Source organism: Mesoplodon mirus (genome assembly GCF_964341445.2).
Source record: "Mesoplodon mirus genome assembly, chromosome: 12".
NCBI classification, from domain to species: domain Eukaryota; kingdom Metazoa; phylum Chordata; class Mammalia; order Artiodactyla; family Ziphiidae; genus Mesoplodon; species Mesoplodon mirus.
The window spans coordinates 103,723,155-103,736,810 of record NC_138988.1 but is presented as its reverse complement, the minus strand read 5'-3'; the positions used below and the strand labels follow the sequence as shown (position 1 = coordinate 103,736,810).

The 13,656-nt window shown below is 43.2% G+C and overlaps 1 protein-coding gene across 13 annotated transcripts in view; it reads left to right on the top strand.

Annotated features, from left to right (window-relative positions):
* The first annotated feature begins 791 nt into the window (after positions 1–791).
* The window catches only part of PRP4K (pre-mRNA processing factor kinase PRP4K), a 40,707-nt gene continuing 27,842 nt past the window's right edge, over positions 792–13,656 (top strand). For all 13 annotated transcript variants that reach the window (XR_014295632.1, XR_014295633.1, XR_014295634.1 and 10 more), the window contains exons 1-3: positions 792–981; positions 8,226–9,425; positions 11,771–11,947. Coding sequence is in view for 1 of the 13 variants with exons in the window: in XM_082639677.1 (XP_082495803.1) it covers positions 845–981; positions 8,226–9,425; positions 11,771–11,947 (1,514 nt within the window). In the remaining 12 variants the exon portion in view is untranslated. The remainder of the gene's footprint in view (positions 982–8,225; positions 9,426–11,770; positions 11,948–13,656) is intronic.

Below are 13,656 nucleotides of genomic sequence, written 5' to 3'. Positions count from 1 at the left end.
TACTTCGTGAGAATATTTGTAACTCTTCCTCTCTGAAAATCAAGAGATATAGAAGAAGCTCAGATATTCCGAACTCAAATTTCTAGGTCAAACCCAAACTCAGTGGATTATAAGAATAAAAGGGATCATCACCCTGCTTTCAGGTTCCAGAGTATGGAGAAAGATATGTCTCTTTTGAGAGACAGAGAATGAAAAAACTTCCATGGTATTGAAAGCTCTTCAAGAGACAGTAAGTGTTTTCTCATATAATGTTTCATTTAGTCTCGTTACTGTAGATTCATTGTAGAAAAACAAAGTTACAAAGTTATTCGGACCAATTACAGAACCAGCGAAACTAAACAGGAGTAACGGATTCCTGAATCGTTTCCCCTGTACGTAGCAAAAGCTGAAACAAAGTTCAAAAGTTTCAAAGAAATGTATCAATTAAAATAGTTCCCTATGTTCTAGGTACAGCCCTACGTTTCCAGTACTCCTGCCTTTCTACAAACATTCCCTTAATGCCGTTTCACACTGGCTTATCTAGACAGTAAAAAGGCATTTAAAAGCAAAGTCATTTTGTTTGCCCCAGTTTGAGAATTTTAACCCAACTGTGGGCCCCACAATGAAACCAGTTCTCGGAACCGCGCCTGCAAGGCAGACACCCCCTTTTTCCACCGGGGTCCTAGAACGTAACGTCGGTTCTAACCCAATCAACGCGCGCCCTTAAAGCCCCAGCCCTCGCCGCCGCAGCCCCGCCCCGTCGCGGAAGTGCGTCATGACGCTCGTGCGCCCTGTCCCCGGATGCATTTTATATCCGGATTCTCCGAGCAATTCTGAGGTGCACGGTTCCCGACGCTGTCGGCACATGCGCGACGGCCCTGCTCCCTCTTCCTCCTTCTCCAGTGGCTTCCACCGTCCGGGCAGCTACCGCCACCGCCGCCCAGGAGTTAGGAAGTTCAAGATGGCCGCCGCGGAGGCTCAGTCGCTGCGGGAACAGCCAGAGTAAGTAGTCTAGGAGCGCGGAAGGCCGGCGCCCGGGGCCGGCCGAGGGGGAACGGGTGGAGAGCTGCCCGGGCGAGCGGGCGGGAAAGTTCGGGCCCTGGGGCCGCGGCCAAACTTTGGCTCCCGCGAGGCGTCGTGGGGCGCGGGCGGGCGGCCTGCGCGCTCCGCTCGCCGGGAGGCCGCGGCTGCTGGGTGGAGGGCGGCCGGGCCTGCCGCGTCTTTACCCCGGGAGGCGTGGGCGCGAGCGGCCTCTACAGGTCCCGAGCGCGCGGCTCCAGCGGGGGCGCGCCTGCCCGCCTGCCGTCCGCGGGGACGAGCGGGGCTCCCGGCGGCCTCGGTGCGGGCCCCCGAGCAGCAGGGCGGCGCGGGCGAGCCCTGAGACCTTTCCTCCGCAGGCGGTTCCCCCGGTGCTTCTGCTGCCCTTGTCAGTCTTAGGACCTGAAAGCAGGGGGAAGAAGGGGTGCCGGGGCCGTGCTCCTTGACCACCCCAGAGCTGTGGTTTGCGGCTGGCGGGGTGCTTCCTTCTGCCACCCTGTACTCTGTACTCCAGCATCCACCCGATATCCCCCCTCCCCTCTCCCCGGCCTATTACAGCAATTTGCCAACTTGCAAACTTGAGACAAAGTAAGATCAAGTCCTCGGTTTTGAGGTCTAGCATTTTTGACCTGAGTTTATAGTGCTTATTTGGGAGTACGAGTGGAAGAAGTGGAGATTGTTAGCTACTTCCAAACCCAAGCACTTCATGTCTGTAATTAAGCTAATATAAGGATCGATGCGGCCGAGCGAAAACAGACTTGTACATGCTGCAAGGGTAACCGTTGCTTAACTAAAAGCAGTATCTTGTTTTTCGTGTGTTTGTTAGGAAAACTCAAGAACCTAGAAGAGAATGGATTTTAAAACAGTATTCCTATAGCGACCTTTTTTTTTTTTTTTTTTTTTTTTTTGCATCCGCATTATCTGATTTGTTTCCTGACGTCTTAGGAAAGAGGTAGATACAGTCTCCCAGCAACTTTGGACTGAGAGAGAGGAGAAGAAATCTTTGCCACCAGCCAGCCCATCGCTTCATTGCTGTGCGTCCAGTTCTGGACTGCTCAGTCATTTGTTTTACTCAGACAGATATTTATGAAGTTTTTCATTAAAGGCCTCTGAAAGCTGCTTTATTATCTTTTCAATTTTACTTAAAAGAGGGCAAATGGATTCCGAAGTTGTGGGTAGACTTTGCCTCTTCTTGTTTCTCCTCGAGTTCACAGTGAGGCCCAGTTCCAGTCTTCATGACAAGATGGTCCAAACCTTAGGCAACGCGGCTGATTTTTCTAGTAATCTGTTTAAAGTTCTATAGTATGTCCATTTATTTGATTTCAGGGACAGTTCAGATTCCTTTTGAGGAGTGGCTCAGCCATATTTATTTACATATTCAAATAACACTGGATTTAATAATAATATTTATTTTGGCCCCTGCAGTATGAATGACCCTGAGATAGTTTTTAATTCCACCTCCCCCCTCCTCGACACTTGTTTTGCATGGAATGTGTGGTCTGTATGTGTCCCACTTTCATTTATTTGAAAATGTTTTGCTGTAGAAAATGACAGTTTGCTAAGAAAGCAGGTACCCTGTTGGCTGCCCGCAGTGAATGCTGGAATGTAGTGTCTGAGTAGTTTTTCTGAGGACACACTGAGGAGTTCACAGTTACGTGGAGGTTATTCCAAGTGGAACATTTAGAAACGGTAAACGTATAAAATAGTTTTAAGCTCCCTGAAGGCCTCTTAGTGGCTTTTACATTTGTCAGTCTCTTTAGCTCAGCCTTTATCGGTGGTTTTAAGCGTTTAAATTTTTATATGCATTAACTTACTTGCACTTACCAAGACCAGGTACTGAACAATATCACCTCATTCAGTCCTTCTAACAACCCGACGGAGGTGGATACTGTTATTTCCCACAGTTTACAGATGAGGAAACGGAAATATGGAGAAATTAAGTTAGCTTGCCCAAGGTCACACTCAGTGACAGATGCAGGATTGAAACCCAGGCAGTCTAGTTCTAGAGCCCTGCTCCTGACTTTTGTACTGTCTGGTCCTTCGCTATACAGTGTGGCTCCTTTTAAAAATAGCCTTTAACATTTGAAATCATTTTTATTTATTTCCAGTGTCCTAGAAAGGTCCGTTTTCATGATAGGACAGTTCTAACTCTTTGAAACTTAATATCCCACTTGGAAAAGGTGGGGGGCAGGGGAAGGTTCCTTTTAAGACTAGTTGTTGTTTTGAATCCATTTTTATTTTTACATCTACATAGTCAGAGAAACAGGCTTAATTATTTTCCTTATAAAATGCAGTGGCATTCATTTTGCTCCCCCTTACCCCAACTGCAAAGCATGAATTGAATGCTTCCCGAATAAGATGTTATTAAGAATATTCTTTGAAAAAAATATGTGAAAGAGGAAGTTAAAATAACACTAGAGGTTGGGAACTGGTCACTTTATTTTAAAGTTGTTCCATGGCTATTTTCATTGTGCCAGATGCCCCCAAACCCTGGGTTGTTTGAAGGGTGAAACTTGTACAATGTATTTAACCAAACACATGAATGAATACTGTTTAACACTTCCATACTGTCTGCACGTTGAATTCAGCTTTGTTTCCAAGTGAGATTTGAAGGATGTCACTCAGCTCTCAGTAAGTACTGGTTTATGACAAACCTGTTGTAGACCAGTTTAGTGTAGACATATACCTGCTAAATGTGTAGTGTTAGGTTGCAAGATGTAAGCATTAAAGTATAAATTTATGGATATGGGATTTATATATGTGTATTTATTGTTAATATGAACCATCCAGGAAGGTGATCAGGTTTCTTTACAAGAAACCTTTTCCTAAAGCTTTAGAAGAAAGTTGTTGGTAATGAACCTAAATTAACTGACCTAGCACAAGCTCCTGCATTGTATGTGATATGTTACGAGTGTCACTTACTCGTTGAGTTCAAGTTTCCCTGATTTACCTAGTCAGACTTCACTCATTATTTTCTTTGGAATTTGCCTTGAGAGATCAACAGAAGAGGCTGAAGGTCTGCTCTCTGCCTAACCCCAGTGTAGGAGAACTCAGGGGTTAGTTATTAAGGTTAACCTAGCTGGCCTTAAGGCACTGGTAGCGTTTCATTAGGAGCCTAGTCATTATTTCTTGAATTACATTCATTAAGTTACAAGGAAAACTGGGGTCACTCATGGGAATGACTGTCTAGTAACATTGGGTACCGTGATGTCAGTCTTCATTCTCAGAAGCTTCAGGAGCTAGATTTTCTTTTGAAGGAAATTACTTTCCTCTGTGGGTAAACTCTTTTTTTTTTTTTTTTTGCGGTACACGGGCCTCTCACTGTTGTGGCCTCTCCCATTGCGGAGCACAGGCTCCGGACGCGCAGGCTCAGCGGCCATGGCTCACGGGCCCAGCCGCTCCGCGGCATGTGGGATCCTCCTGGACCGGGACACGAACCCGTGTCCCCTGCATCGGCAGGCGGACTCCCAACCACTGCGCCACCAGGGAAGCCCTGTGGGTAAACTCTTAAGAATTTTGATTTGAAACTCCTTGGAAGACTTGTAAGTTATAGGAAGCATTGGAAAAGGGTTAAAAGAGGAGATTTTTCTGGGGGGGTGATTAAATTTAAATCGTTGGAGGGCATTGCCGCCAAGAAATAGGCGTGGGCACTGTATGGGGCACTGGGGGTGTAAGTGAGCGAAAAGTGTTCACCATCAAGAGCTGCGAGCGCGGGTGCACACAGTGTGAACCAGCTGTAGTCAGTGGTACCGTTTCTATATGTCACTCTACGTAGATCGTTTCTTTGACACAGCAAATACTTACTGAGTACCTGCTCTAGCTTAGATCATCTTATGGGCATCGGGGATAGAGCATCGAGCTAAACAGATTCAGATCCTGCTCTCTTAGGGCTTGTGTTACAATAGGGAGAGACGAACAAGAATTCTATTAAGTAGAGGGCAGTTAGGCAGAGAAAGCGCATCTGTGTGGGCTAGGGTGGGTAGCAGTTAAAAGGAACTGGCCCGGAGGCCTGGCTGAGCAAGTGTCCTTTGAGCAAAGGCCTGAGGTGGGCGAAGGGCAGCAGCACTGTGTCTGGGGACGCGTGCCAGGCCTCTTGGCGGGAGAGCGCCTGCCGTGGCAGGAGAGCAGAGAGGGTGGGAGGGAGCGAGGGGTTCAGGGTGGTGGTCCGGTTGGGCTGATAGTATACAGGACTCATACAGAGTTTAGGTTTCTGCTCTGAATAAGGTAGGAAACAGTAGTCAGTTTTCACTCAGAGTGGTGACATGACCTGACATTTTAAAAACATCTTTGAGCAAGTGCAAGAGCTCTGACTTTGAATGTAATACCAGCCTTCTCACCAGCTTGAGATACCCCTGCCCTTAGGCGAGTCCCATCCACCTCCTTGAATGTGAAGTGTCATCTGTCCTGGGGACACAGGCAGAGGCAGTACTTCTTGAGCACTTTGTGTGACAGTTTTATATGTATGAACTCATTGCTGCGACAAACCTGTGATTTGCCAGTACTGTTATGTCCCCCGTTTTTACAGTGGAGGAAACTGAGGCACAGAGGAGTGGCTTGTCCAAGGTCACACTGGAGGTGTCCCATTGGAGGCAGCATTGGAACAAGGCCGTTTGACTCGAGGATCCTTGCTCCCGCCAGGATTCCTTAAAATACATTCTTAGTGCCTGTCTGCAGCTGCACAGTGTCCACGCTGGGGAGCACATTTACCCAGTGTCTGAACAATAAGAGCAACTCACTTTTGGGGCTCCAGCGTTGTGCTAGGCCTCGCTATCCTTGATGCCCGTTAACCAGCCTGTGCCGTCCTTACCGCGTGCCCTGAGGTGGGTACTGCTCTTTTCTCCATCAAGCTTAAACTCACCTAAGGCCACACAACTAGTAAGTAGTGAGACCAGGAACTGAGCCCAGGTAGTCTGGCTCTGGAGACTTTACCACCCAACTATCCTTTTTCTTGAGGATACTTAAGAGCGTCTTCAGATGGTTTGAGTTTGCTTTTTTGCTGCACTGTGCAACTTGTGGGATTTTAGGTCCCCAGGCAGGGATTGAACCCAGGCCCTTGGCAGTGAGATCATGGAGTCTTAACCACTGGACCACCAGGGGATTCCCTAGATCAGGGGTCCCCAACTCCCCAGCCGTGGACCGTTACTGGTGCGCCGGTGCGTGGCCTGTTAGGAACCGGGCCGCACAGCAGGAGGTGAGCGGCGGGCGAGAGAGCGAAGCTTCATCTGCCGCTCCCCATCGCCCCCCGTCGCCCCCTGTCGCTCCCCATCCCTCGTGTTTCTGCCTGAACCATCCCCCGCTACCCTGTCCGTGGAAAAACTGTCTTCCATGAAACCGGTCCCTGGTGCCAAAAAAGGTTGGGGACCGCTGCCCTACATTGTTTGAGTTTTAGCTTATTGACTAGAATTTTGTACTTTGGACACTTAGATTTTATATACCTGAAAACCCTTCCCGACCTTAAAAAGGTTCTTCGTAGCTACTTCTGTATCTTGAATTAGCCTAGTTCTGTTTTTCTCAGGCTTTTCTCCCTGTAACTCAAAGTTCAGAAAAACCGACACATAGCTCACCTTCTGGACTGTGGGCTGGAAGATTCTAGGGAAGGGAGGTGGTTACCTGTATGAGGTTGTAGTCTATACAAGGACCAAAGTTGAAATATCTTTGTATCTTCACCCTAAATCTGTGATGTTCCCCCCTCCTTGATAAAGCCATGTTGGTTTTTTCTTTTTTAAACACAAAAATTACACTTTCCTTTTCCAAGTCTCTGAGAAAATTTGATGATCCCAGAACACTACTTCCTCTATCCTGTGTCTTCTTATACCCCATTTGAGAGAAGTCAGGCCAGACTAAAACCTGACTCAGCTGAAGACACGGCTTCCTCTGCAGCCCTGTTTAATACTTTCTCCTTTCCCACAGTGCGTAGTGCCAGAAATGGACATTGGCAGTCTGGTGCCCCAAATTCAAAGTTCTTGCCATGTGGTAGTTGTATGTTCTCCATGTTCTCCACACCCCCTCATTGTTGTGAGCTAGTAACTTCACAAGCATCCTCGGCTGTGTTGGGCTGCTCCCCCCGCCCCTCATCCCCCAAGTGTATTGAAGACTGAGACCTGGCTGGAGGACCATAACAGCAGTATCATTACAGACCATCCATCCAGTAGCTTAACCTTGCAGTTCCTGAGCCTCATGACTGTCTCAACCGTGTGTTTCCAGAATCCCATACTATATCTTTTCATCTCCTGGAATTGGTCCGCTTGAGATCTTAACCTCTGTTAGACCAGTCTCTTCCACAAGTTTGATGCCCTGGTAACATTGATCTTTTTTCCTATATCTAAAGTACCCCTTAAACCTTGTGGTTAATTTCTTACTCATTCTTCAGGACAGTGTTACTCATCCTTTTTTTTTTTTTTTTTTCTTTTTTTTGCGGTACGTGGGCCTCTCACTGTTGCGGCCTCACTGTTGCGGCCTCTCCCGTTGCGGAGCACAGGCTCCGGACACGCAGGCTCAGCGGCCATGGCTCACGGGCCCAGCTGCTCCGCGGCATGTGGGATCCTCCCGGACCGGGGCACGAACCCGCGTCCCCTGCATCGGCAGGCGGACTCCCAACCACTGCGCCACCAGGGAAGCCCAACTTTGAAGTTTTTAACCCTTGGGATGTGTTTACAATATCAACATCAGCCATCAGCCACCTGTGCACATCGAAGGAACTGCTGCTTTTGGGTGTAGCTGTGTATTGGCTCTAGAGATTTAAATACATGTTTATTTCTGAATACAAGTGGAGAAGGAGATGAGTGTCCCAATATATGTCATTACTAATGTTTTACGGAAAAAGAAAATGGGGGGGTCCTTTGGTGTTGAGTTGTGTGGGAAATGCTGGTTTAAAAACCAAGTTACTTGAGTGACTGTTTAAGAAAGTCAGCATTAACAATTTGTTGCACCTGGTTTGGATTCCCTTATTCTATTAAATATAATTATGTTAACCTCTCCCATTATGTATTTCCTGTAATACTTTTGGTATTTGAGTTCAACCATTAGAAACAAATTAAAGTTAAATCACTGTTCAACTCAGTTCTTGCCATATACCTTTGAAATAAAATATTTCAGTGACTAACTTCATGTATCACATTGAGATGTATTTTATCATTGCTATTATTTTGTTATGATTCTGAATGCTTGATAAATGATGTGACCTTTAAATGTGTTTGATACATTTATAGGATGGAAGATGCTGATAATTCTGAAAAGAGTGTAAACGAAGAAAATGGAGAAGTATCAGAAGACCAATCTCAAAATAAGCACAGTCGTCACAAAAAAAAGAAGCATAAACACAGAAGTAAACATAAGAAACATAAACATTCTTCAGAAGAAGACAAGGATAAAAAACATAAACATAAGCATAAACATAAGAAACACAAAAGAAAAGAGGTTATTGATGCTTCTGACAAAGAAGGTATGTCTCCAGCAAAAAGAACTAAACTTGATGATTTAGCTTTGCTGGAAGACTTGGAGAAACAGAGGGCCTTGATTAAAGCTGAACTTGATAATGAGTTAATGGAAGGAAAGGTCCAGTCTGGGATGGGGCTCATATTACAAGGTTATGAGTCTGGCTCTGAAGAGGAGGGGGAGATTCATGAAAAGGCACGAAATGGAAATAGGTCTAGTACTCGATCTTCAAGTACGAAGGGGAAACTTGAACTTATGGACAATAAAAATAGTACAAAAAAACGAAGTAAAAGCAGATCCAAAGAACGGACTAGACATAGGTCTGATAAAAAGAAAAGTAAGGGAGGTGTTGAAATAGTTAAAGAGAAGGTAACAAGGAGCAAGTCAAAGGAGAGGAAAAAGTCCAAAAGTCCCTCTAAAAGAAGTAAGTCTCAAGATCAGGCAAGAAGGTCAAAGTCTCCTACCCTTAGAAGGCGCTCTCAAGAGAAAATGGGGAAGGCCAGATCTCCTGCTGATGACAAGGTTAAAATTGAAGATAAAAGTAAGTCAAAAGATAGGAAAAAATCCCCAATTATAAATGAAAGTAGAAGTCGTGATCGAGGCAAAAAATCTAGATCCCCAATTGACTTGAGGGGTAAATCCAAAGACAGAAGGTCACGGTCCAAAGAGAGAAAATCGAAACGGTCTGAAACTGATAAAGAGAAGAAGCCAATTAAATCTCCCTCTAAAGATGCTTCCTCTGGGAAAGAAAATAGGTCACCCAGTAGAAGACCTGGTCGTAGTCCCAAAAGAAGAAGTTTGTCTCCGAAACAACGTGATAAGTCAAGAAGAAGTCGATCTCCACTCTTAAATGATAGAAGGTCTAAGCAAAGCAAGTCACCTTCTCGAACTCTGTCTCCTGGTAGGAGAGCCAAGAGCCGATCCTTGGAAAGAAAACGCAGGGAGCCTGAACGGAGACGCCTTTCTTCGCCAAGGTAACTTGACTGCAAAGCTGTATTGCAGCAGATTTCAGAGGAGAAACTAGAACTTGTGGACAATAAAAATGAGATGGTAATGAGTTTTATAGTGTTATGTATAATCCTGTCCACTAACTATATTAATGTTTGCACTTTTGTCAGTGAGTATCTTGACTCTAGGTGATTTTTAATTTTATTGACATTTTTAAAGTTCTTAATTTAGTATCTGATGTGCAGAATCACTCCTTTAAATCCAAGTAATTTGGCTAAGTCTGCGTATGCCCATCTTATGGGAAAGGAGATTGTATAGTTCCAGAGTAGGGATTGTTCTTTGAACAGTATGGGCTGATATTTTAAAAAATGGAGGTATCAGTTTAAGGATTGTGATCTATCATTTCTTTTGAATTGACATGATTTTGAATTCTGACAATATGATTGGAACTACAGTTGTCTTTTTTGGTCCCCAAAATATAATTAAATTAAAAGTGGAAGTTTTTTTCTGTTACTAATTCATATACTTGTAATCTCATTGAAAAAAAAAATAGTACCTCTTAAGTTTAGGAAGAATAGTGTAAGAAGTGATTTTATTTTTTATCAATAATAATGAAAATATTTCATATACATTTGGTCCATCAATTTTTTTCTCATAAGTTCTCATGATTGTCTCTCATGAAGTGGAGTGATCCTCATACTTAACTACCGCTTTTTTAGTTTCCATATATATTTGTTAGCATACAGTATTCGTTTTTCTCTTTCTGACTTAATACAGAGTGAAGTAAGTCATACTTAATTTATAAATGAGAAAATAGATTGAGAGGTTATCTAACTTACCTAGGGTCATAGAACTGATGAGTAAAGGCACAGAAGGGCTTTTGGCGGGGAGGGGAGGCTGTTGTTTGGATTAGTCCAAAAGCTACTTTAGAAACTGATTTTTTAATGTCTTTGTATTCAGTAATTAGACATGTGAAATTACCAACCAAGTTTCCCTTAAAAGAATGTTGGCGTATACCATGCAAAGATACTCTGAATTCCTAGCCATCTACTGTTGCATGTTAATATTTTCTGTGTATGGGTATAAATCTGAGCTGGCCTTGAAGTTTAAATAAATCATCCTATGTTTTGAGAAGCTTCAAGAATACTATTTTCAAAGTGCTGTATCTTAAGAGACCCTGTTGACTCTTTACTTCTAAGCAGTGTGATGAAACGGCTCTGCCTGCAGCTCTGTGGAGACAGTGTTGCTGGTGTTATCTGACGTCGTTCTTAAGGTCCTGTTATCTTTCTGTTGCTTTCAGTTTGAAAAGGAAATTCTGAGGAGGAGTTTATCAAGGACTAGCGTTGAATATTTGAAACACATTTTTATTTTTAGTTGCAGAAGAGATACGTGCTAATTAAAGAGAACTTTAAATCGCGCTGGAAGCCTGTAAATTCACTTTTTCCATCCCTCCTCTGGGGCCACTCCAAAGAAGACTGTCTCTTTCTAGCCCCTTGACTATGCACATACAATTGTATGTATGCGTTTTTTCTTAAAAATAGGATTCATACTACGTATGTTAACAGTGATTTTCCTTTTTCATGAAACACTTCTGTGACAATACATAAGGATTGTTTTTACTTCTTCATATATCAATAATAGCAACATGGCATTTCACAGTGTAGATGTACCATAATATATTTAACCATTCCCTTGTTGAAACTGATGAAAGTTGAGGTTGGTTCCAGTTTTTCATGATGGTTTGCAAAGACATCCATTGGTTCTGTGTTAAGTTTCTGTTAGAATAGATTCATAGAAGTGGAATTGCAGTCTGAGATTATGTACATTTACATTTTAGAAAGTTAACTGCCACATTTCCTTCCAGATAAGTTATACCAATATTTACTTCAATGACTAGGTGGACTGTCCTTTTCCCTAAACTCTTACCTGTGTCTCCTCTTCTGAGGTTAATGTGGATTTTTAAGGGGGGTTTTATTCTTAATTGATACATTAAAAATAAGGCTCTTAATTGCAAAAATGTCAAAAATTTAGAAAGAAAACAGTCTTCAAACCAAGGGAATGGAATATTGTTACTCACTTGGGCAAGTTTTATTTGTTTATCTGAAATTAAAGTCAGTGGCTTTAACAATATGAATAATCTTCAATAATTCTTCCAATTGTGAGACCAGAGGAGATAGACCTTCTATTGTGTGTCTACCATAACACCAGATGTCATTGTGATCGTCTGAATTTTTGTTATAAAACTTATTAATCTGTGTTTACTACCTTTACGTTAATGCCCCCTTTCTTAAAGTGTTCTTTACATGTAGAAGAAATTCATTTATTCTGATTTGATTTATCCTTCTTTGAACTTGTACTTGGTCCCCTTAAGAACACGACCTCGAGATGACATCCTCAGTAGGCGTGAAAGGTCAAAAGATGCCAGCCCAATCAGTAGGTGGTCTCCAGCCCGAAGAAGAGCCAGTAGATCTCCTGTTAGGAGGAGGTCCCGCTCCCCCCTCAGACGGAGCCGATCTCCCAGAAGAAGAAGCCGGTCTCCTCGGAGAAGGTAAAGATACCTGTTTGATCCATCAAACTCTGACTGTTTTTGAAGCTCAGTTGGTAGGTTTTCTTAACAAACAAGTTTTCTCTGAAAAACTGTAGCTGTGACACCATATAGTTTCCTATTACCAACATGTGATACTTCACACACACTGATTTTTCTTCAATAGAGTTTTCCTTCAAATTTATATAAATCTGTGTTCATTAAAAACACAATCTTTTTTTTTTAAGTAGGACATTTTTTTTCTTCTGTTTTGAAGAGAGAAATACTAAATGAGCTAGGCTTATGATTTTTCTTTTAACTAGCAGGCTAGATCACAGAGTAATAAGTATCCTGTCATTCCATAGTTGCAGCTCTGTATTTATTTTTCTATGAACTTGTATTTGGTCCTCTTAAGAACACGACTTGGAGACGATGTCCTCAGTAGACGTGAAGGACTCTTTGGGTGAAGATCTCTTTTAACTCACAGCAGTAGAAACCAGTCTTTATGTATGTATCTTTGATTTTTTTTTTTTTTTTTTTTTTTTTTTTTTTTTTGCGGTACATGGGCCTCTCACTGTTGTTGCCTCTCCCGTTGTGGAGCACAGGCTCCGGACGTGCAGGCTCAGCGGCCATGGCTCACGGGCCCAGCCGCTCCACGGCATGTGGGATCTTCCCGGACTGGGGCACGAACCCATGTCTCTTGCATCGGCAGGCGGACTCTCAACCACTGCGCCACCAGGGGAGCCCTCTGAATGTTTTTGTGTACTAGATTCTCAGAAGTGGAAATGCCTTGACAGTGTGTTTGTCTAAATTTTTTTAAGTTATTGCCATATGTATTGGTTTCATTAGTTTTTTTAATACTGTTCCTCACACGTTTCTGTTCTGCCCAGTTTCATCACATTTCTTGCAGATGGACATGGTCGAGGTTAATGTAATCATTGTGATCGTATACACACCGTTCATTCCAGAGCAAGCAGTTGGTGGGAGAGGGGAAGAGAGGACTCTCATGCTCCCAGCCTTCTGGCTCCAAGCTGATGGTAGTTTGCATAGGATTTGCTTCCCTTTTCCAGAGGCCCTTGTTCTTCTCTGACATTGTGATTCCATTTCCTGTATCCAGTTTCTTGCTTTACCTCATTTGCTAATGCATCTCCAATAGCTTTTTGAGGAAAGTGAACAGAAAGGACAATTTTGGGGACCTGTGTCTCTAAAAAATGCCTGTTATTCCCATTGCTGATTTATCAAGGAATAGAATTCTAGTTTGAGATCATTTTCTTAAGAATTTTTAAATTGTTATTCCACTGATTTCTAGCTTCCTTTATTGCTATTCAGAAGTCCTCCTCTGATAAGTGGGCGTTTCTTTATAGGATTTGCTTTTTTCTCTCTTTTTATAAGAAATGTCCTGTGTTCCAAAATTTCACTGTAATAATGCCTTGATGAGCAGCTCCTTCTTTCCATTTATTTTGCTGGGCACTAGGTAGGCCCTTTAAAGCAGGAAGATTATGGCTGCCTGTACTGGGAAATTTTCTCATGTTTTTGTTTGCTTCCCCATTATTTTCTGGTTTTTTTCCAGTTAGACCTTATAAATTGTTACACTGACTTCCCCCTCTCTCATCATTTTTTTAAACTTAATTTTATTTTTATACAGCAAGTTCTTATATGTCATTCCCAAACTCCACCACCACTGCCCCCCACCGCTTTCCCCCCTTGGTGTCCATACGTTTGTTCTCTACGTA